Raw genomic sequence first — 25,916 nt, forward strand, 5'->3', positions numbered from 1 at the left:
CCAACATACCTTAACGTAACATGCTGATAATAGGAGATGGGATCACATCAGTCCTAGTAAGACCACCTACTTGGTGGACAATGAATGAAAAAATATTCATTTATGCACAGAAGCAAGAGAGGAAGTTTCTGAAAGTCCAATGTGATTCTCTTATATTAAAGAACACAGGTCAGCTTGGTGGTCCTGAAAGAGCTTTGGATCAATTTTCCTTCACCTAGCACCCCTAGCAAATCAGTCCTTGCCCTCCATCCTGCCTGGCCTCCCAAGGCCCGGCTCCTTCTCCCAGTTCTCTCATCACTGAATCACTTTGTGAGCCCCAGGTCCCTTTGCACTGTCTTGGAGAGATAATGGTTAAAGAGGGCTGAACAAGAATTGAGGAGAACACATTGTTTCCCCCCACATTGGCATTAACTTCTGAAGAGAGAGATATAAAGAAGAGGGAATTAAAAGATATTTTGTTGGAAGTTTGTTTTCAAACCCAGAATCTGAATCTGTATCTCTCTCCCACCAAAAAAATTAAAAAAAAAAAAAAAGAGGTAAAAGAATATGTTTTTTACCTTGGACATAGATAGCATATTCACATAACCCTTGAGTTTCCTGAAGCTGTTCCTTGATAAGAGCCTAAAAGAAAAAGAAAAAAACTTTAACTTGTAGTTTGTTACAGTCACAAAATTGCAAACTAATACTATTCATTTATACGAGAATCTTAAAACACTAAATTATCCATTATAAAGCAATTTATTCAGAGAGGCAAATCAATTCAATAATTTTTTAGGACTTTGGCTCAGTTTGGAAGAAAAAAAAGTTTCCCATTCAGTCATTTATGTAGCCTTTTAAAAGGCTTACAAAGGACTTTCTTTCCCAGCAACACTGAGAAATCAGGAGTATAAAGATCTCCATTTAACAGATAATAAAACTGAGATTCATAATGTCAAAATTACATGTCTAAAAGCATATTCATTTCAAATCCAGGATTCAAAACCAGGCCTCTTGATTACTGGCTCAGTTTTCTTTCCAATTCTCCACTCTAAAAATGAGTTCTGTACAATGCATATTTAAAAAAAATTTTTTTTTAATTAAATATTTCCATAGATATTCAGTTCCGTGCAATGCAGGGGTTTTTTTTTTAAAGTTTTTAAAAAAATAAATATTTCCATAGATACTCAGATATCTCCTGAAATTCTTATTCAGTAGATTCCATCCCTCCCCCCCAATATGGCCAATTCTATTTTTTAAGGAGTTGCTTTCTTTTTCCAGAAGTCATTTGGAGTAAAAACTGAGGCTGGTGAAAAATAAATTCTGCAGTACATGAGCAGGCTAAAAGAGTTTTGAAGTACAACCCTTAAAGGTATGACATCAAATGGGAAAGTATCATAAAATGAATAATAGGGAATTATTTTTTTAAAAGAATGAAATTAACAAAGATTTCAGAAAGAAAATTCAGTCAGAAACCTTGTGAGCAAGCAGATAAACCAATAAGGAAGATGGTAATAACAGGGCAAACACCTTCCAAGATATCTAAAAAGATTCTAATGGAATGAGGCTAAGGAAATCAAAAAAATATCTGTGTTATAAAATACAAGAGACACCATCAAAACAAATAAAGGCAGCATTCTCCGAGTTAACGGTTTTTTTCTTTTTTTAAATGAGATTCATCATAATGGGATTAACATCCTTCAAACTGAGGACAATGGCCTTAAAATACTCAGATGTATCTATGATCTCACTTCTTTAAGGGCTCCCAATTGAGTGATGCAGATTACCACCCATCCACTCCTGGCCATGTCCTGCTGACAGCTGGCAACAGCAGGTTCCCTCACTAGGCCGTCCTTCCTCACTCTCTCCTCATGTTGCACCCATGGAGCCTTGGAGTCACCCTGACAAGCTCTCACTCTCCCGATAAGAGCAGACCTTGTTCTCTTGGTACCTCACAATTCCCAAGGATGGTCTTTCTGGGCAGTCCCAGTAGGTCACATGACACACAGCCTGCCCCCTTCCATTGCCCTGAGTGTGTGATGCTTTTCTTTAACCCTTCAGAAGCAGTAGTGGTCTAGGTCTTACTGTCAGAAAGCAATGGTGGGAAAATGGAGTTTATAATCTAATAGCCCAGTGTTTACAAGCAATTTCTTCTAATTGATAAGTAAGCTGAAAGTTTGACCACTAAGGGATCTTTTGGCTTCTTTGCCAAAATAATTAATTTATATTGGCTTAAATTCTAGATGAAATTATTTTAATTAATATTATTTTTGTTGTCTGTGTCCCATTTTTAAAAGTGATACAGAAAATATTGAATGCCAGTATAGGATTTGTTTATTCTGAAAAAGTCCAATTTTTTTTTTAGATCAAGGATTTCATTAGCAACATTTTATTCCCCATTATTATAAGATAGCTACTTAAAGGTTTAGTAGGAAAAAGAACTAGGATTAGTTATCTGTCATGTTGGTTCTCTTAAGGCCCCAGTTCTGAACTACTGTTCTCTTAAGGGATATTTCTTTCTATACAACTTGAAGGTCTGGAGCTTATGAGGCCTTTTAAATTAAAATAAGTCCCTCAAAGGAAATTTTTGGTTTTTCCTTAGTGTACTCTTTGGAGGATATTTCTCCTTTCCTTCTCTGTACAAGACTGTTGAAACAAGAACCCAGGATTTGATGAAGATATCAGAAAGAATCACTTAAAAAGGTGGGTGAGGAAAGGAAGAAATTCTCCCTGTAGGATGGATTGAATGACTCTAGATATCAAGGATGTCAACACCTGAGAAAACAGAATTTTAAAAACTGATACCTCAGTGCTGGAAGAAGCTCAGGCAGCCAATACTGCTCTTCAAAAAGGCTCAGAGGAGAGCTCCTGTTCATCAAAGTGTCTAGAACAGACAGACGCTGCCAAGTTGTTCTCCCAAATGGTTGGGTGACTTAAGAGAGGTTCTTGTCTTAGGGCCCCATAATTATATAACTATAATCTATTAAGGTACAGGAGACTGATGCTTTTGATATAGCCATCTGAGATCTTAAATCCTTATGAGAAATGAAAGGTTTTTCAACTTCTTCTCTGATTTATATCACAAGAAAAAAGTTCTAAATATATTACCATCTTTGAAATTTGGAAACTTTCAGAAGTGGCCAACCGTCATCCTATCTTTAAACATAGTGAATGGAGAAAAGGTCTTTAAAAATAATTTATAGCCATGAGATTATTCAGGCCAGTTCCAATGATCTTGTAATGATGAGAGCCATCTACACCCAAAGAGATGACTGTGGGAACTGAGTGTGGTTCACAATATGACATTTTCACTTCTTTTGTTGTTGTTTGCTTTGAATTTCTCATTTTTCTTCCTTTTTGATCGTATTTTTCTTGTGCAGCAAGATAATTGTATAAATATGTATGCCTATATTCAATTTACATATTTTTATCATGTTTAACAAATACTGGATTACTTGCCATTTAGGAGAGGGGATGGGGGGAAGAAGGGGAAATTGGAACATAAGGTTTTGCAAGGGTCAATGTTGAAAAATTATCCTTGCATATGTCTAGAAAATAATAATTTATGGCATCAAAGTTTCTCTGCTTCTCATTTTAATATCTCAGGGTATAGCTTACCTTGCATGCTGCATAGTCTTTGCGGATATAATGAAGATGTATCAGCCAGTTCTGCTTCTCCAAGATAGGAAACTCGGAGGCTGGTGGAACATTTTGCCAAAACAAAAACAAAAACTGTCACTGTCAGATATTCTCCTCTTGTATCCCCCTTTAGACCAAACAGCACTTACAAATAATGTTATATCCAATTAACATTTTTCTTATTTGTGTTGAAAAGAATGTTACCTGAATACAAAAAAACATTAAAAAGTATAAAGAAAAAAATATGGAGTCAAAAACTATCAAAATTGGGATAGTTAATCAATATCAAAGCATTTGAAACCACAAAATAACAGTCCATTGATTAGTAACATGTGTTTCATCTAAAATACTATCATCTTATTGATGAACTTGAAACAATGCCATCTTATTCACTTCTCTTGGTTCTAAGATAACCACAGCAACTGTAGTAAGCTGAGGCTTCCATGTCAACCTTGGCGGTTGACGCACAAATGCAGAAGCAATACTTTTTCCCACAAGAGAACAGAATGTTTAAGAAAGTGAAATAACAAAAGAGCCAAGGTATGATTCACAACTATAAGTAGGAATTACATCAATGTCTTGGGTCCAAGTTCCACTCACTTTGTTCCAGTTCTGGAATGAATTTTTTTTTTTTTTAATACCCTGAGAGCGAAGAAAATGTGGTCATGATAAATGGTACCTTGTGACCTCCTTTTTCCATGCAAGTGAGCCATAAGGTTCCATAAGGCCAGTGGAGGACAAATTCTCCCTAATCTTCGGAGCTTGGAAAGTTTTAAGACATTTGTCAACTAACAGATTAGTTTAGAGACGCTAGATACTAGAAAAATAGCCACCAGATGATAAACTTTTCAGTCTTTGTAACTTAAGACAGAAAAGTATCGTCATAAGCATTTTACACAAGTAACTATACAAAAGATAAAACCTTGATCTTTTCACAGTACTCATTTTTTTTTTGTCCTACACAAAGACCCTCATTTTCATCAGTGGCACCATTATTCCTCTCAGTCCCAAGTTATCACTAATTTCTTTTACCTATTCTCTCCCTGCCCCACCTCATAGCAAGTCTCCTTAAAAACTTCCTTTGTAGTAAACATTTGCTGAATTGAATTCTCCACATTGGAGTAAAAACCAAACTATGTAAAACACCAAAATAATAAACAGCAAATTAGCATACTATAGTGATCAGACCATGTGACTGCAAATGGCTCATTGAGCCTTTAAGATAAACTACAATTCTTCTTACCTCCTTTCCCTTTTGTCTAACAAGGCAAATTCTGCCATTTACCAACCATGGAAGCAAGATATAGGAAATATGTGGAAGGAAAATTTTCTGGGTTTTATATAATACTAAGATGAGGAAAAAAGCTTATTTCCATGTTTATAGAAACTCAGATGTCTTACTTATAATTAAAAGTTTTGGATAAAATGTGACCTACTTTGTGGATTTTTCCCCAGAACTATTCATAGATTTGCACTTTAGAAGGTATCTTCAAGGTACCATTTAAAAGAGTTAAGGCAGTTTCCAGAGGTGAACACTAGGGGTCACTAAGCTCACTGTGGAATAACAATGTGTCAAGTGGATAAGGGAACATTGATTTTCAACTTTCTAAGAAAGTCTAAGAAAGAGATTTTGAGCACCAAAATTTTGTCGCCTAAATGCTACTTGTAAATACCCTATAATAGTCCTCTTATTTTGATGTGAATAAATCTCTCAACTGTATAACTCTTATGGGAAATTCTCAAAGATAAAGGGATTCTAAAAATCTTAGAAATTCTTTTATTCCTAAAGAACAGGCAAACTGAAAATTGATGATGCTCCCAAGACAGATTTTACCCAAAGGATAGAAAACTGTATTTACTCTATTTGAAATAATGATCATGGCAATTTACCTCACTGACCCCACCACTATTACTTATTTTCTTTCATAGTGAGACTTAGTTATTTATAAAATCCTTGAAAAATGGTACAACTTAAGAGTTTAAACGGATTTTAGAGATCATTATGCCAAACCCCTCATTTTGCAAATGGAAAAACAGACATGACTTGCTCAAAGCTAACATGTGGCACACCTCTGAAATTTGAACTCAGGTCTTTTGACTCCAACCCTCCTGGATCATTGCCTTGCTATGATCATAAGGATCTCATAGGGAACTCAATAATATTAGGTTTTAAATTGAAGAAAGCAGGGAAAACATTCAGACCATAAAAAATATCCATTATGAAGATGAACTTGAAGTGATGAACAGATTTAAGGGACTAGACTGGTAGGTAAAGTAGCTGAAGAACTATGGATATATAGATTTACAATGTTGTACAGGACGCAGCAACAAAAACCATTCCAAAGAAAGAGAAGAATATGAAAGCAAAATGGCTATCTGATGAATCTCTTTCTCTAAAATAGCTGCGGAAAAAAGGAAAATGAAGAGGAAAGATATACAGAATGCAGAATTCTAGAAAACAGCAAGAAGAAATCAGAAAATTTTCTTAGATGAGCAATACAAAGAAATATAAGAGAACAACCGGATTGGAAAAGCAAGAAATCTCTTCAAGAAAATTAAAGGTATCAAGGGAATGTTTCCTGTGAAAATGCCCAAAATAAAGCACAAAATGGTAGGGATTTAACAGAAGTAGGAGAAGCTAAGAGGAAGAATAAACAAAAGAACTATATAAAAAAGACCTTAACATCACCAATAACCATAATGGTGTGGTTACTAATCAAGAGTCAGACATTCTTTAGAATGAAGTCAAGTGGACCTTAGGCAACATTTAATAGTAAAGCTAGTGAAGGTGACAGAATTCCAGCTGAGCTATTTTAAATCCTAAAATATTTAAATGGTATTAAAATGCTACATTCAACATGTCAGCAAATTTGGAAAACTCAACAGTGACCACCAGATTGGAAAAAATCCTAATCTTAAAGGACAATGCTAAAAAATATACCATTAAAGATTATGCTTAAGATTCTGCAAAGTAAGTTTCAGAAATATGTATACCAAGAATTACCATAAGAGCAGGATGGTAGAGACCAAATTGCTAACATTCACTGGATTATGGAAAAAGCAAAAGAGTTACAGAAAAACATCTACTTCTGATTTACTGACTACACTAAAGCTTCTGTATGGAACACATCTATTTAACTTATATGTAGAATTACATCATGCAAAATTCTTTACTGGACATCAAAAACTGGAAGAAATATCAACAATCTCAGGCAGATGATATGATTCTGATTTCAGAAAAGGAAGAAATATTAACAAGTCTCTTGATAAGGGTGATAAAAGAGGAGAAGCTTAACATCAAAAAATGAAGATCTTGGTGACTGGTCCCATTACTCCCTGGCAAATAGAGGGTAAAGAAACAGAAACACTGTCAAATTTTATGTTCTTGCATTCAAAGCTCACCGTAGATGCCAATTTCAGCCATGAACTTAAAACAAAGTTCCTAGGAAGAAAAGACGGCAAATTAAAAGCAGAGACATCACCTTGCCAACAACGATCCATATGTCAAAGTTATGATTTTTGGACTACAGTGGCACAGAATTGATATTTTGGATATTAGACATTTCCTTGGACAGCAAGGAGATCAAATCAGTCACTACATAAAGAAATTAACTCAAGCTATTCCCTGAAAGGTCAAAATACTGAAGTTAAAGCTTAAATACTTTGAACAAATAATGAGGAGATGGAACTCATAGGAAAAGATCATGATTTTGGGAAATATCGAAGGCAAAAGGAGAAGAAAATGGCAGAGGACAAGATGGACGGACATTGTCCTAGAAGCAACAAACATGAGCTTGGACAGACTTCAGGAGATAAGTGTAAGCAGAAGGTCTGGAATGCTACGGTCCATGGAGTCATGGAGCATAGCTACAACTGAACAGGACAACCACCACTTCCAGCTTCAGGTCCGGTGCTCTTCCCATTACACCATAACTAAGCCATCATTAGGGTATAGCACAATAAAAATCACCCGAATGCTTACTATAGCTGGCATGTTACTCTGAGGCCCAAGCAGCAATAAAAGGAGAAAGTAAACCCACTCTAGTGCAAAACAAACAAACAAACAAGCTGAGACATTTATGCTCAATGAGCAACTGTCTACCACATTCACTCTGCTTTCAGTGCCACTCTGGTAAAGCAAAAGAAAACTAAAGCTATTCCTGGGAGTGCCATCCCATTTCTCCCCACTAAACACAACCCTCAAGCAACATTGTCCTGAGCAATAATGTTATGCAAATTTGTATATATATATAAATGTTATAATAGACTGAGAGGGTAGTCCACAATAGAATTTGTCTGGGCCACTCCATTTCCATCTTCAGAGTACTAGAGTATGACTCTAATTCACCAGATGCTTCCCTCTCAAGGAGAGGCCCCACCTCTTTTTAAATTCATCCAGTGACAGAAAGCCCTCTGACTCCTAAGATAGCACATTCCTCATTGGGATAGCCCCAATTTATAGCAAATTTTTCCTTATATTAAGATAAAATTTGCCCTTTGAAATTTTTCCCCAATGTTCTCTATGATCCCTGAGGCCAAGTAAATAAGTATAATCTTTTTTCGTGTGAAAATCTTTCAAACAGACTTAAAGACAACCATCCTCTACTGTTTCAAACTATAGTCATGTCAATTTATGTCAATTACTCCTGCAAATGGGGTCCATATTGAGTAAGACCATTAGCTCGGCTCTGGAAAGTAATCTTGATAAATAGTCTAAAATCATGTTGGGAGGCAGCCTTAAGAGTCAGGGAGGTATAGGTTCCAGTTCTGTCTGACCCATAGATGAATGACTATAAGCTCCTCATTTAATTTAGAGAATACTTGGCAATTCTCTAAGACTAAGTTAGAAAGGGACTGAGCCAATGCAAGAAATATTCACACTATAAGTTCCCCACACCAATGAATCCCACGTCTGAACCCACTAGGCCTACCACGAAATCGACTCAGATTCAGATAATAACTTTAGATCTTTTCACATATACTGTTATGGAAACCAGGCTTTTCTCTAGTTCATGCTTGTAGAGCTGATTTTTTTGAAGCTAACTATAGAACTGTACATGTATTCCTATGAAATTTCTTACCTATCTCAACCCACCAGTCTAGATTGCTGAAATCTTTTTTGGGTCCTGAATCTGCTATTCAACATATTGAATCCCCTGACTTTGTATTATTTAAAAATGTGATCGCAATGATAGCAATTATTTCATTCTTTGTATTTGTATCCCCAGTGCCTAGCACAATGCCTGACACATGGAAGGGGCTTAATAATTTGATTGACTTAAGTCACTGATAGAAACACTGACCACCACAGAGCCAAGGACAGATCCCTATGTAAGTCACCTAAAGACCTTCCTTCACTTTGACAATAACCTATTAAGAAATACTCTACTAGTCTGGTCATTCAACCAGGTTCTCTCTCCATTTAGAAGAAAATTTTATATTATATTCTGCACTGTAGGCAAGAGTTTGCTTCATCAAACAGAACAACCTTGAAGAATTATTTCTCTAGAACTATTCAATCTCTCTTGGACCAGTTCTTTCAAGAATGCTCCTTTCTAGCTGATCAAAGAGAAAACTTGAGAGATGTCCCAGTCTATCACTCTAATTCCCTTCAGAGCAAGGAGAAAAAGATTACAATTGCTTTAAACTGGATCAATTAGGGTACTTTTCCCTAATCTTGCCACCAACCTAATTACTTGCAGATGAGTTTTTCCAAGGCTAATCAAGAAGAGAAGAGCAGGATGCTTTCTGAATTAAAAGTTATTCAAAGACTAATAAACATTCTTTCACGTTAATCCAAAAGTTTTGGATTAATATAATTTTAAACTACTTTTTAAATATTTATTTGTAAAAGAGGGAGGCAAGAAGTAAATAGGTTTGGTTGTATCCATGATATGATCTAGAATTTTGATAGTAATTGAAGTCAAATTCACAATCCTATAATATGGAATATATCCCTTTCCCTTTATTTTTAAAAAGTAAGCTAACTAAAAAACAATGCTGTTGTAATTAGATATAAGAAAAAAATTTTTTCTCTGAATTCATATTTTGAAAATCTTTCTGAAATCATTAGTTCAATTAACTGTAAAGACCAATCTAGGTTCTCAAGAATTGATGATAAACACTCAATGTCTCCTCTCTGTAGAGAGGTGGTAGATGTGATTTGGGATATAAACTCTCAGACACAGCCATAGTTTGATGGTATGGCTTCAGTATTTTTTCTTTGTTAAAGAACTCAACGGCAGCAGATTTAAAGAAAAATGTCTGTGGGATAAAAACAAAAATAAAGACAAAGCAAGGAAGGAAGGATATAGGAAAAGGAAAAGGGCAGGGAAAAAAGGGAAAAAGAAAAAAAAAAATCATTAGTTCTTTTTACTCTCTTCCTAAGTACCAAATGAAATTTTTCTAGTGCTGCAGACTTGGATGACGAAAAGGTAGAGAAAAAAGAGTTCATTAATAAGAAGAGCCATGAAATAAGATTCTAGGCCCAACTCTACCAGTGATATCACATGTGATTTACCCTTTCCAGCACACCCTCATTTCCTTATCTGTCCAATGATAAGGATAATAAGTTCCCTCCCTAACTTATAGAGATGTTATGAATTCGGAGCAGATGAATAATGAGAATGCTTTCTGGAAAAGACAACAAACTAGAAAAAGTAAGGTATTGCTATGATCATCACTCAGAACATTAATTCTCATTGCCCAGAACTACACAGATGGAGAGGCAGAAGGTACAGGAATTCGGCTAAGTCTGTACTGACCCCAGGATATATGCTGGAAGTTGCTTTTTGTAGCTAAATCCCTGTTATCAGCTTGTTTGCTTGCCATGTGCAGCTTTTTCCTAAAAGTGGAGTTCAGAAAAAAAAATAATAGTTATTTAAAAATTCTGGTTAATCAAGTTTTACTGTACATTAAAAATCATTACATATCACCTTGATGCCTTAAATCAAACCCCAATAATAGATAACATACTTGTTATTATTATGTTAAGTTATATGGTATCTTAAAGGCATATCTCATAGAACAACCTTCCTACCAATATGTTTTTGCAATAAAGTTACTAAAAAATTATGATCACACCTCACTGTACCATCAGGAAGCTTTGTTGTAACTTCATTCAACCAAATGTTCATTTATATCACTGTTTCTATAAATAGAGTTTTATTTAACTCAAGTAAACAAGTATATATTAAGTACCTGATATGTGTCAGGCAGATGCTAAGGAAGCAACAGGGGGAAAAAAGTCACTACTCTCCAGGAGCCTGCATTTTACTAAGAGAAAACAGATAACTTGTTTGTATATGTTTAAAAAAGTATTTTCAAGTCCATTATTTCATTTAATCTTTCTGTCATCCCATAAAGTAGACAGGACAGTGGTTACTATCCCCATTCAACAAATTAGGATGCAGAGAGGTTGTGATACCTAAGGACAAAGAGTTATGTGTAGAGGACCAGAATCTAGGACCCCAGGGATCTTAGGCCATTGCTTTTCTTCCTACTTTATGTTGCTTCCAAATCCAGAATTTATGCAAATCTAGTATTGAAACTATCCATAACTAATTTAAGTCAAAATAACATTTTAAGCAATCCTAATCTACTGCTGATAAAAAGATAAAAGTATAAAAAAAAAGATTTAACCAAAGTAAAAAACAGGAACTAGGTTTTCTAATACTAAATAGCTTTCTACTAAATCACTGTTGTTTTCCACCAAGAGAGTAAATTAAATATGACCTTCTAAGATCTTATTTTTGTGTAAAAAGTATTTAAGCTGACAGTGTATCCTTTTATACTTATTTGATGTGCTTAATTTAAATATCCACTTCCCTACAAAATGATCCCATTATTACCTATTTTTTTTTTAGATTTAAGCAAATCAGACCATTGTTAATTCATACTTTCAAAGACTTTGTAATCTAGCATATAAAACTATAGAGTCAAAAAATTTCACTATAGAAGGTCACCTAGAAGTCATCTGGTTTACCTGTATCTGAAAAAAGAATTCCATTCACAATATGCCTGACAAGTAACCATCTCATCTTCTCTTAAGGACCTCCATCCAACTGGGGGAAAGCCACCAACTTCCAAGGCAGCCCAATGAACTTTTGGATAGTTCTAATTGTTAGGTTTTTCCTTTTATAAGCCTAACTATGCCTCTTTGAAACTTCTATCCACTGCTCCAAATTATGCCCTGTGGGTCCAAGCAGAATAAGACTACCCTCTCTTCCACATGAAAGCCTTTAAAATATGTGGAGACAGCTATTCTGGCCCATCCTTCCCCAACCTCCCAGAACTTCTCTATTTCATACTAAATATTACCAATTCTTTTAACCAATCCTATGGGGCATTAGCTTAAGGTCTTTTACTACCCTGGTTGCTTTTTTCTGGACACTCAACATTGACTTCTATTGACTTCTTCTATTGACTATCAATGTCCTTCCTAAAATGTATCGTCCAAAACTGAACACATACTTTAGCTGTTCAGTTCTGAACAGAGCAGAGTACAGTGGGATTTCTTGTTACTGTGCACGTCATTTTAGAGCAGAAGGTACCTTTGGAAGTGATGGGATCAGAGAGTTAGGAAGAACCACGAGAGACCCTGGAATCCCCAAGTTAGAAGTGATCTTAGAAATCAACCAGTTCAACCACTTTATTTTACAGATGAAGAACCCAAGGTTCTGGATGACTGTGATTTACTCAAAGAAGCTGACCTAATTAACTAAAGGGCCCACTGGAATCCAAACCACATGGCTTAGGATACAAGTGAATGCTTTTTTGCATTGTTATCTGAGTAGGAAGAGGCAGAGCATCAGAGACACTGTACTGTACTCCTAGCTACATACTAGCAATTCAGGCCACATAAAATAGCTTGTTTTGGGACCAAGAGGAAACTAGAAAGAAAAGGAAGAGCATGGCAAGCAAAGTTTTTTTTTTTTTTTAATTACTTTGCCTAGAAGAATAATACTTTGCACACAGTATACCTTTAATGATTGAAATGAACAAAATTGGATTGAAGCAATAACAAATGCAAGAATTTTTGTGAATTTCTCTAGTGTGCCAGCCAGATTGCCCTAAGACCAAAATTATTTTGAAAAAAAAAAAAAAAAAAGTGCTATCCTTTGAATATCTGAAAGATCTTTATGAGACATGGTGGTGAACCCTGGGTAAAGCCACATTACTCATATACAAGTTCTATTAGATTCTAACAGTGAGAGCAAAAGACTTCAAAGGACCAGGCTATCTAAGTACAATGAGGCTCATCACCAGTAGATTGGCCACTTGGCAATGAATTCACTGGCCATGGTAAATTCACGAAACAAAGTAATATACAACATATCTTTCAGTACTATTTCCCTTTGATTTTATAGTGATGGTGTCAAGTGACAGGAAAGGTGGTAAAGGTGTTAGAATCACAGTTTTTTGATATATATATAAACAGTAATTTAGCTAAGGGTACATAAGATCCTTGTCCAATGTTCAACAAGTGGACATATTATTAGAAGATCAGTGTGAATCTAATAAAGGAGTCGATTTTTAACAGAGTAAGAAGAAACATTATTACATCATGAAGTATGTGGAGTAATTGGTTGTGGAAGTGGAAATAATGGAAACAACTAAGTGGAGAAAGAGAGCCAGGATTTGACATGAATCCTAGATTTGGACAAAGATTTCAAAAGGTTCAAAAAAGTCTAGGTAGGATCCCACAAACTAAATTCTGCAAAGGAAGTCTTAAGAGGAATGGAAAGCCCTTAAAATAGAATGCCAAAGATACAAAGGAAAATCATTTCAGTGAGGAAGAAAAACTGTTGTTGTCTAAAGAGCCTGATGAGGATGCATAGAAAACTCATCAATCAAGTTTGTTTGTTTGTTTTTTTCAAAAACAGGTAAAGAAGATGGAATCAAGAGCCAGTTATACAGTATGAATGTTAAGACCTGTGAAAATATTATCAGGGGCATTAAAATAAACTGGGATCACTGGGAAATCGAAAAGATCAGTTTCTAAAGCTACAGTGGGGAAAGAAAGTAGGAGAACAAAAAAGGGCAAAGGACTACTTTCTAGAATAGATAAGAATAGAGATGACAGAGAGAACACAGAACTGCTCAATTCTTATTCTGCCTCTATTTTCTCTGTCAAAGGCAATGATTATGCTAACGTAAATGATAGAACAAAAGGATTAACAGGGAGTTGATATCCAACACAGGAATGTGATAGTAATTAAATTCACAGTCATCCTTTATGAATTCAAGTCCCTTCCCCAGATGATTCATCTGCTGAGTCAAATCATTGTAGATCAAGGGGAATATGAAGGGCACAACAAACCTGGAAAAGGAAAAATGACCTGACTTTTTTAAAAATGAAGAAAAGAATTTATAAACTATAGACCTTTGAGTCTGACTTGTATGCTTGAGCAAATTCTAAATGGGATGATTAAAGACATGGACTTTAGTGGTGAAAACATGAACCCTTGCCAAAAAAAAAGAAAGAAAAAAGAAAAACCAGACTTTACTTTTTTGACATAGTAACTAAACTGGTAGATCACAAAATGCTGTTAACTGTAGTTTACTGAGATTTTAGCAAAAGCATTCAATAAACCATACTATGTTACTCTTCTGGAAAAGATGGAGAGGTGTGGATTAGATCATATACAACTAAATATGGCTAAATGGAGGGCCCTGAAAAATGGCTGCTAATGATGTTCCTGGGATCTGTGTATGAAGCTGGTAAAGATCCAAAAATATCTTGATTACTTTTAGGTTGGGTTGGATAAGATGATTGCTAAGGTTCCTTCCAGCTTGAAATTTCATGATCTCCTGGTGCTGATAAGTTTAAATTTGTCTCAACAGACTTACAACATTCTCTTTAGCATCTCCCTTCTCCTCCATTCTTCACCCAGATGCCAAAATGTTTCTAATAACTAGGACTGACTGTTCCCTGCTCAAACACCATCAATGGCTCTGTATTATCTTTAGGATAAAATATATGCTCCAAGACCTCCACTGTCTTGCTCTAACCTGCCTTTCAAGCTTTATTTGGCTTTATGTGATATATATCCCAGTTAGCCTAAAGTATAATAAAGATAAGTTTTTTAAATTCAGGACTCTTAACTTTTGCCTCTAAAAGTAGATTGTTGACAGTACAAGCTACTGTCCATGTAGACAATATTCCTTCTTTATCTCTGTCTTTCACAATCCTCATTTTCCTTTATGGTTCAGCTTAGGCATATCCAGAAGGCTTCTCTAAACCCATTCAATAGTTGATAACTGTTCCTTCCATTAAAATTACCTTTCAATATTTATCTTTGTTCATGTTTTGTTCTTCCAAAATGCTAGCGTTCTTACTCTCTCTCCAAATAACTTTATGCTTGCTTCATCTCCACTGTATAGATCTCTCAGTGTCCAGGTTGCTTCTGCCCTGTAGAATGGAAGCTCCTCATGGGCAAGGGTTGTTTCACGTTTGTAACTGATTACCCCACTATTTTGATGGTGGCTGGCACTTAATAAATGTAGCTGAGTGGAACTGGTTGCAGAAACTACTACCACAGTGTATATCGGCTTTATTGGGCTACTCAACTAAAGGATGAAATACTGCCTCCCGTCCTTCCTAAGTGACCCAGAGAATCCACTTAATCTTCTGAACCCTTCACTGTAATTACTATTCTTGTTAATATTATTCTGACAGCCCAGAAAGATTTCATTTCCATCACATATATTAAGAAGTAGGCTACAAAACACTCTAGACTGAAGAGTGAGCTGAGTGTGTGTATATGAAGTAGCTTGAGAGAGAGAGATGGGAAGAATGAGGCTGGAAGGAATGTGAGCAGTACAGCTAGATTAGAAAATCTATGAACATTTTAGGAATCAACTTAATTCATTTGCTACAAAAACTCCAGAGAAGTAGTACTATACAGTAGAAAGAGCATTGGATTCAAATTCTGCCTCTGGAGGGGAGGATTCTGGGAGCTAGAGCAGGGTGGTAAATTTCAAGCTCTTCAAATTTCTCCCACAAGTAGAACAAATTTGAGCCCCAGGGTAAAATGGAAAATCAAGATTTGGGGCAAACAGAGCATAACACCAGATCTGAAGAAAGACCATGGGTGCCCATTAGTCCATGTGAAATGCAAACACCTCCCAGCTATCTTTGTAGAAACATGAAGTGGGGAACCCTGGGGCCAGGGGGTGTGTGGCTGGAGCCTCTTTAGGAACCACAGAAACTTTTACCTCCTGAATCAGGGTCTGAGTCCAGGAGGACAGAATGAACCTCAGCTGACTGGGAATGCCAGGCCCGGCCCGGCTGTGCTACTGAGACACAGCCCTGGGCAAGAAGGAGCCAGCCCCCAGTGAGTATAGAAGCAACAGGGCAAGGATACTGCTGGCTATGGGCACCTGAAGAAGAGGGGAGCGCTTAGTTTGGGAGGTTCTTGATTAGAGTGGGGAGCTGAAGGGAAGCTTGAAGTACCATTCCCCTTGCACCGTTATTAGTGCTTACATTAAAACTGCTTATTAAAAAAAAAAAAAAAAATGAAGCAGCAAAGAAGAAAGAACCCCATCTAGAAACAGGCTATGGAATAGGAAAGAAGGGTTAATCTTCAGAGAAGGACATTGAAATTTAAAAAAAGAAGAAGAAGCTTCTACAACAAAAAGTAACCTGAAATGGTTTCCTGCTCAAAGAGAATTTATAGAAGAACTGAAAAAAGAATTTAAAAATCAAATGAGACACACTGAAGAAAAACTAAAATAAATAAATAAAATCCAAGAAAAACAAGATTATGAAAAAAAAAAAGTTAATCAACTAGAAAAGAAGATACAGTCTCAAAGATGAAAATAACTATTTGAGGGGCAGCTAGGTGATGCAGTAGATAAGAGTACCAACCCTGAAGTCAGGAGGACCTGAATCCAAATGGGACTCATACACTTAACACTTCCTAGCTGTGAGACCCTGGGCAAGAGAAGGAAGGAAGGAAGGAAGGGAGGGAGGAAGGGAGGAAGGGAGGAAGGGAGAGAGGAAAAAAAATCTTTGAAAATTAGAACTGAGCAAAGGGAAGCCAGTGAAGCTATGAGAGACCAAAAAGTAACAAAACAGATTATAAAGAATGAAAAAATAGAACAGAATGTGAAACATCTTATATGAAAAACAACAAATTTAGAGAACAGATGAAGAAGAGAAAATATAAGAATTGGACTACCTGAAAGTTGCAACCAACTAAAGAACCTTGACACAATAATGCAAGAAACAATCCATGAAAATGAGTGATAGAACAGAAGGGGAAAACAGAAATAGAAAATCCACCAATCACCATCTCAATGAGATCCTTTGTGGAAAACACATAAGAATATTATTGCCAAATTTCAAAAACCTCAGATCAAAGAGAAAATTTTACAAGAAACAAGAAAAAACAATTTAAATACACCGAAGCTACAATGAGAATTGTATAGAACCTAGCAGCCACAATAAAAGACCACACATGCTGGAATCATATCTATTGATAATCAAAGTAGTAGGCCTGTAGCCAAAAATATCATACCTAGCAAAATTATCTATAAAGTTGGATGAGAAAAAAAATGATCATTTAGTAAACTTGCAGATTTTCGGGACTTTCAATCAACCAAACCCAAACTTAATAGAAAATTTAACCTATAAGAGCCAATATCAAAAATCAATTTCAAGGAAACTCAACATGGACAAATTGTTTGTTTTTTAAATGGGAAATGTATACCATATGTTTAAGATTGATATCAATAATAGCATAGTTCAAAAGAAAGATTGAGGCAGAGTTAAGGTAAAAATAGTTATGTTATACAAATGAGGTGCAGAGGAAGAATACAGAGACATTAGAGGGGGAAGGAATGCTTGCAATTCTGAAAATCTACTCACATCAAGAATGGATTAAATAAGCAAGATGACATATATACCATGAAGGGTGTAGCACCCTCCAAAATCTATAAAGATATAAGGGGAGAGGGATGGGCAAATGGGGAAGCAAAGGATGAGGGAAGAAGACAAAGGAAGAATCTATGAGTAAGGGAAGGTTAAGTAATAGCAAGGCAAGTTAAAGAGCAGAATTAAAGCAAAGAGTAGGGATAGGAAAGATATGTGTGGGAGGTGTGTTATGTATGTGTATGTATATAACTACATATGTATATCCATAAATATATCTTTTCTTTATTACAGCCAGCTTGGGAGTAAGGAGAAATCAAAGGGGAGGAAAAAAAAAAAGTAAAAAAAGTACACAGCAGAGAACAAAAGAACAATTTACAAGAAAAGATGGACACTCAGGAATATAATTTCTTCTAATATACATTCTTGAACTGGTAATTCATTGTTTTATGTTGAATCCTCCCTGATGTTCTGTTGGACGCATGACAACATCTCTTTTATTTTGTATTCCTTTTCTGTTTTTCTTTTTTATTGTTTTTTTAAAAATACAATAAATTTAAAAGAAAAATCTGCCTCTGAAGTTTATTGAGTGATCCAGCAATAATCACTCAATCTCCCTGTCAGTTTTATTTTTAAAATGAGGAGGTTCAAGGAGCTGGCCCCCATGGCTCCCATCAGCTCTACACTGGTGAGCCTAAGGTTCTAGAATAATTGTCTAGATTACTATACACATTTGTATCTACAAATCAAAAGTCATCAATAACGTTTACAAAACATTCTATACATGTTCATATCTCATTTGAGCTCTCCATGGTGCCAGTCCCATTTTATGATTTCCATTTGTCCAAATAATTGAAGGCTCTGAGGGTTAAGTGACATTGCCGGTATCACATAGGGAAGAACTGAGAGTGGCTTATAAAAATGGTTTTAGAACAAAGAATAATCCTTAAATATTCCCACTGACAATGTGATTAATCTGATCTCTGTTTGGATCACAATTCCCCCACACTTTGTCAATTTGTACGATTCCTGCCCATGCCTTTCTATCCATCCTCTGGAGAAGACATTCAAATGCTTAGGGACCTTTTTAAAGTTCTTTTAAATATTTCCCAAACACCAGGGGAACATCTGGATTATCTATCTAGCTATCTCTCCCTCACATAATTTTTTTTGGAGCTATAGTTTTTCATTATATAGGTTATACAGTCTTTAAACTGAGATCTTTTTTCTTAGATGTAAGTTATTATTCACAATGTATCATTGCCAATTTATAAGCATTGTCTCTCTATTGCTCTAAAAAACTGTCAAATTTTGCCTATCCTAAATATATATTTTTCAAGTAAATCATTTTTCTTTTTTCTTCCTATTATTACAGTTGGCCAAGTGTTGACACTGGCAGACAGGAAATAAAATACCAAAGTCTTCAAACCAATTGGAACATGATAGGATAAAATGTGAATACATTGGAAACTACTGAATGCTCATGAGGCCTTCCAGCTCTTTGGGAATGGGTCCAACCAAAAAGCAAATTATCATTTCAGAAATTCTGCTCTTCTGAGATGTTTAATGAAGGCAGACACATTTACATTTGGGTAAACTTTTTTTTTCCAACATACATAATAAGAGAGCCAGAAAGACTACAAAGACCTTCTATTTCAAGTTTTTCATTTTATAGATAAGAAAACTAAGGCCCAGAAAAGGGAAACAACTTGGTGAAGCAATCAGTCTAACCTCCAAGACTCCTGATCCTTCCACAGTCCTATATTCCCTTTTGTACTTGTATATATACTAGTCTATATAAGTGGGGATAATGGCAAAAGATTTGAATATGCAATCAGAAAATACATTTTAAATAACACATTCAGACTTATATGATTAAAACCTGCTGTTCAGTCATTTTTAATTGGACCGATCCTACTAGAAAAATCTTATCTGTGAATATTCTTAGGAATTTTACAGTATATTTCACAGAACTACTTCTTGGAGACAATCTTTCTAATTATCTTCTAGGTATAAATAAAAGTTACAATATTAAGTACACTACACTGGCATTTTTCTGACATTTTACTTGGCATACTTGTGTAAAAGCTAATATAATCACATAAATAATTTTCTTATTGTTTTTATGTAGTTTTTTTTTGCAGATGGAATTTCACTCCAAGTTCAAAGTTGACTTTAAAACTGTTTTGAGAAATTAATAGATGTTAATTTGAAAATACCGGGTGCATTTAAATATAAGGGAGTACATTTTTCAAGTTAGCAGATAAACAGCTGGAAAGCTTGGAAAACAGAATCAGGGTTCAAAGTGATCTGGCTTGGCAGACAATAGGTACAGTAGATGGATAAACTACATTACACTACACTACACCTGAGTTCAAGTTTCCTTATCTGTAATATGGTATCTCAGCTGCTGTTAGAAATTTTTCATACATTTACTTTAGATACCTATGTATGCCATACATGGCAAAAAGAGACTACTTTTTTATTCTCTTCTTTCTGTCCTCCATTGGCATGGATTAAGTAAAAAAGAAATCTCAATTATAAATTTATTATTTTCTTTGTGCCTTTAGCTCATAATTTATTGGAATGTCAAAATTTACTGCTTATAGTACCATGTTATTTCTCATTTAAAATGTGTTCTCGTTTGTTTTGTATCTGATATTTATCTTGGAATCCTACTGATTTTTCTCTAAATAAGTCATATTCCGTTAAATGTCCTACTTATGTCTACTTAACCACTGAGACACAACAATGACATATTTACCAATAATTTCAGAAAAAATACTGCTTTTTGTTCTTGAACTAGTTAGAAAAACATATAAAATGGTCTGGACAGCACAATCCTTACCAAAGGGGCTCTCCCCTTCATGGGAAGGGATGAACCAGGCACCAGCAGAGGCTGGTAAAGGACTCTAGGGAGCTCTTGGATTCTAGTACTGAGTGGCCTGTTGCTTAGGCAATGCTGTGCTTGCACCACAGGGCCTACCTTGGAGCCTGTTTAATCTCTGGAGGAAAAAGGTGAAAGAGCACTTCCCTGAGGTTTGCCTGCCTGGCATTCACCTGTGCAGACACACTTGTACCCCACTGGGTCAGGGTAATCAAGAATGCGGTGAACACTGAAAGTTGAAAAGTTGAAGTTGAAAAAAAATCTTGTTCTCCTTCAGCCATCATCACCAAACTCTATTAGGAAAAGGAGCCTCAAGCATTTTAAGAACCCTAAATCGGCAATTTTCATCCTAGTCCAAGCAGCTGAGGTAACTTTAAATAAAGCTAACTACAAAGCAAATGGAGGAAATTGATTCAATGTGTATCCCTCAAAAACAACAAAGATAGAAAGAAACATCCAATGGCTCCTTGAGGTCTGCAGTAGCTCTCTTTCTTGTGAGAGTAGAGAATCAGTATGCATCACTTTGGAAAAGTAGCTAAATAAATTGTGGTACCAGAATATAACAGAATACTGCATGGTAAGAAACAACAGACATGAAGAATTCAGAGAAAGATGATTAGATTTATATGAACCAATACAGAGTAATGAATGAAAATCAGAAAAATAAAACTGAGTATATCAATGTAAATGGAAAGGACCAAAACACAAAAATCTGATCTCAGAACTGAATGCTTTAATTATAATGATCAAGAGAAAATATATCTTGACTCTTCTTTGCAACATGAGGAAATATAGGTATAAAATACTGAATTTGCAATATGATTTACATGTTAATGAGTTTTGCTGGACAGACTTTTTTATTTTTTTAATCTTTGTTATAAAAGATGGTTCTCTAGGTAAGAATAGGGCCAGGGATATAATTTGGAAATAAGGCTGACATAAAAACAAAAGATATCAACAAAAATATGATTTTTTTGAAGAAGCTAACTAATATAAATTGGGCTAAGACTCACATGATTCTTTATTTGTTGGAAACCAGAATTAAATAAACTTTAACATGAAACAGAACAATGGTAGGAAAGCTCTCGACTTAAAGACTGGAGTTTTCAACTATGATTTCCTCAACTCTTTTAGCTTAGGGATTTTTCTCAGATAAAGTTATTCTAACCTTTTTTCAGACTACTTTTTGTCTGTACTACAAAAACACTCCCAGATGTTTGTCAACCTCTTCTATAAAAACCAAGAAAAGCAAATCACTATTTTTCAACTTTTTAGAACAGCATAGAAAAATTGTCAAAAATATCTGAAACTTCATTATGACTTATCCCTTAACTTTTCATTAAAATAAGAAAACATTGCCTTAAAAATACTTGATCATAAGATTTTATAATTGGATGGGACTTAAAAGATAATCTAGTTCAACCCTCTCACTTTATAAAATCCTGTTTTTAACCAAGAGTCCTAAGTGCCTTTTGTTTATTACATTTTTGTAATAAATGACAAATAGAATTAAGTACCCTATGATAAGTGGGGGGAAAAAATTAAAACCCTTTAATTTTCCATAGCATTAAATCATTTTCTGTAAGTAATCTGTTAGAAAATTTAGGGAAAAGAAATCAGGAAAAAGTGAATGCAAAAATTTCAATTCAAAATAAGAAAAGCATTTCAGAAAGAATTCATTTCAAATTATGAAATGATAGGACATTAAAATCCTATCATGATAATAAGAGTATTCTAGCCTGAAAACAATTCCATGATGCTTCAATTAACAGTAATTTTTCTTCTATTACCACTTAGCTTGAAAAAAGAAACAACATAGGAAAAAGTAGAGATTTTGATCCAACAACAAATGGAATCAGCAATCCCTTTGTAGGGCAGAGGACAGATGCTGGGTTTTAACTCCTTATGCATCATTTCCTGCCGGAATAATAGTTCTATGACTAAGAGGAATTTGCTTTTTTTTTTTTTGTCACTGTTACTTCCTTTCACTTGCTTCTGTTTGTACCATTAGATTAAAAGTTTCAAGCTTCATTTCCAATTCCTTTCTGTTTTATACAGAACATCCATGGAATGTTTCTAATATCCCCTTTGAATTGTCTGTACAAAAGATCGTTTAATCTCAACCTTTAAGTTATTCATGATGAGGCAGTCATGGGATAGCTCTGCCAGCAAATCAAGGGAAGGGAAAGAATTCAACAACCAATTCTTTCCCTTCAACAACCAATTCCAACATGAAGTCCAAAGCAATCTTTGATTCATTTCTTTCCATCGATAGACGTGGCCCTCCTTCAACAATGTGATGAACCAAATCAGTTCCAACAGAGCAGTAATGAGTTGAACCAGCTACACCCAGTGAAAGAACTCTAGGAAATGAGTGTGAACCACTACACAGAATTCCCAATCCTTCTATTTTTGTCCGCCTGCATTTTTGATTTCCTTCACAGGTTAATTGTAGACTATTTCAAAGTCTGATTCTTTTTGTACAGCAAAATAAATGTGTGGACATGTATACATATATTGTATTTAACTTATACTTTAACATATTTTACATGTATTGGTCAACCTGCCATCTGGGGGAGGGGGTGGGAAGAAGGAGGGGAAAAATTGGAACAAAAGGTTTTTTCAATTATCAATGCTGAAAAATTACCCATGCATATATCTTGTAAATAAAAAGCTATAATAAAAAATAAAATAAAATAACATTTGTGAATTGAAGAAAAAAAAATCCATCGACAACTGTATAAATAAGTATACATATATTGGATTTAACATATACTTTAACATATTTAACATGTATTGGACTATCTGCCATCTAGGGAGGGGAGAAGGAGGGGAAAAGCTGGAACAGACGGTTTTGCAAGGGTCAATGTTGAAAAATTAACCTATGCAAATGTCTTGTAAATAAAAAGCTTTAATAATAAAAAAAGAAATCCATCATGTCTAATGGGCACTAAAATCATATTTTTCATCTCCTTTAGTGAGATGTCACGTTCACTAATACCCCCCAAAATCTCAGAATAAGACAGGCATCCCTGTAACACCCACAAGCTCATCTCACGTCTAAGCTTTTCTTTTCAATTTCTAAAGGGTTTGATTTCATGTTACGTGTTTGTACCACAAAATACATGATCATTACTGCACAAATATAATTAACTTGGCTTGTTCCATACTGATATGTTTATATAAATAAACATAAGATTTAAATAAACAAATATTTGAGTGTCTATTCTAGCAAAGGAGATACCAAAGGGCATATGCATATTATGCTCATATATGGTCCTTGCCCATAGGAAGAGTGAATGGGAAAAGAGAAAAAAGTAAGGTTGTTTAGGCTAAGTGCCAAGTGGCTGGGTAATAGATAATGAGTACTATTAAAATTTTGGAGAGTGTGAGATGCTTGTCCTAAAGCCTCTGAAGCTGGGATAGGCAAGAAAGCTTCACAGAAAAAGTGGTCTGAGGTGGGCAGAATCATGTAGGCAAGGAGAAAAGGATAGGCTATTCTAGACACCAAAGAAAAAGAGCACAAGGGTACTCAGACAGGAATGAGGAACATGTTTAAAGGACAAGAAACATATAGCTCTATCTCAGTGAGACCTAAAGCTTTCGGAGATAATCTTTGTGTCATGAGACTCCCATACCAGAAAGACCTCAGTTGCACATTCAGGTTTTTTATTATTTCTCTGAACTCTTAAGCCTCTAATGCCACTAGCTAGAAAACCTCCAGATAATCACTGTTAGAGACTGACTTCAATTTCAAGCAATAAGAATTTATTTATTAATCAACCAGTACTTATTAAGCACTTACAATGCACTAGGGCTGGTGGGAATGATAGAGATAGAGACAAAAATCAAGGCCCTGCTCTCAAGAAGCTTATATTCAGTGGGTAGACAACATATACATAAATAAGTCTATATAACAAGATAAACATCCAGCATTTGGGACAGAACGAGGCCAGGCTTCATAAAGAAGGCTGCCACTGGGACTTTGAAGAGATAGTAATGAAGAAGCAGAACATTCCAAGAATGGGGGAGAGTAAGCATCCAGGCCTAGGTGGGTCATGTAGGAAAATAACAAAAAAGCCAATTCAGCTGGATCATCAAGTGTAGGAAGGGAGAGAGATAACACTCACTGGAAAAGCAGACTGGATCTAGACTATGAAGGGCTCTAAAAGATAGACAGAAGAGCTCATAATTGATCACTGAGGAAACAGGGAGTCAGATGTTCACTGGAGGAAATTGCTTCAGCAGCTGTGTGGAGGGTGGATTAGAAAAGGAAAGGATTCCAGACAGGAAAATGAATAGGCAGTTGCAATAGTCCAGTCCAGAGGCAATGAGACTCTGAACTAGGATGATGGCCAAGTTAGTTAAGATAGAGACAGACAGAGGACATGTTCTAGGAGGTATAAACAACAAGATTTGGCAACTGATCAGTTATGTGGGCTAAGGGACAGAGAAGAGGTAGGAAGGACATAAAGTCTGTGAATCTCACCCCACCTGCCACAAGAAGAGAGAAAGTTCAATTTGGAATATAGATTGCTGTTTGGTCTGGAATGCTTATGGAGTATCTTATTTGAAATCTACCTAAGGTTGCAGAATTGAGAATATCAGGGCTAGTTATATAGATCTGGGAATCATCTGCATTGGGATAATTAAACCCAGAGGAGCTGATGAAATCAGTAAGGATGGTGAGAGAATAGAAATGGGCCTATGACACCCTTGGGGAACACCCAATTAGAAGATATAAATATGGATGATGAACCAGCAAAGGAAACTGAGACATAGTTTGAAATATTAATAAAAAAAAAAGGCTTGGTGGTATGTTTTTTAAAAAATTGGGAACACATTAAAGCATACTTGCAACTAACAAACTTTGTACCTAGAACATAGAGCATAAAATCATCAAATCAACTTTTTAAAGTTGAAGTGGGTATATCAGGTTGGTGTAAATTTATGAGCTTAGATTCTTATTTAAATTAATTTTTTACTCACTAAGTGCTAAGCTCAGTTGTTTATACCTGAGGAAGGACCACTGAGTGCTGCCAGAGCATTATAAAATTTCAATGCTCTGGAATAAATCCCCAGTTGCCCTGTTCTAATTAGAGCTCTGTGAATGAGTAACCATTAATCCCAAAGATCTATTTCAATCCCCAGTCACTTACAGTTCCAAATATGAGAAGAGATCCTCTCTGTACGTAGTTATCATCGACTGGTCAAGGGTATTGCTTTCTGCAGCTGTCCTAGGTAGGGAGGCTTCTTCTACAGTGGCCCCTACTGCTCCCACGATTTGTTCTGGCCTGGCTCCTTCTGCATTTCCTTTTAGATCTTGTAAGAGCCCCACATATGGCCTTTTTTCAGCTAAACCATCTTCTTTTGGTCAGAAAAACACAAAAGGAAAAAACCTTTCTCTTATTAGCAAAGTTTTCATCCCAAGAAAAAACATCTTAGGAATTTTCCTTACCTGACAAAAGATACAGCCCTCCCTACAGTACCTCAACTATGTAATGATACAGGGCCTTTGGGGACTGTATCTTAGTGAAG

General features: G+C 35.5%; 1 protein-coding gene across 6 annotated transcripts in view; it reads right to left on the reverse strand.

Moving 5' to 3' along the window:
* The window catches only part of BBS4 (Bardet-Biedl syndrome 4), a 59,673-nt gene that overhangs the window by 21,113 nt on the left and 12,644 nt on the right, over positions 1-25,916 (reverse strand). For 4 of the 6 annotated variants that reach the window (XM_031956666.1, XM_031956665.1, XM_031956664.1 and 1 more), the window contains exons 3-6: positions 25,538-25,742; positions 10,380-10,459; positions 3,595-3,674; positions 558-621 (exon numbers count right to left, since the gene is read on the reverse strand). In XM_031956666.1, coding sequence (XP_031812526.1) covers positions 558-621; positions 3,595-3,674; positions 10,380-10,459; positions 25,538-25,742 — 429 coding nt within the window. The remainder of the gene's footprint in view (positions 1-557; positions 622-3,594; positions 3,675-10,379; positions 10,460-25,537; positions 25,743-25,916) is intronic. The other 2 variants (XM_023499679.2, XM_012544748.3) reach the window with 2 other exon arrangements.

Source organism: Sarcophilus harrisii, chromosome 2 (assembly GCF_902635505.1).
Source record: "Sarcophilus harrisii chromosome 2, mSarHar1.11, whole genome shotgun sequence".
NCBI classification, from domain to species: domain Eukaryota; kingdom Metazoa; phylum Chordata; class Mammalia; order Dasyuromorphia; family Dasyuridae; genus Sarcophilus; species Sarcophilus harrisii.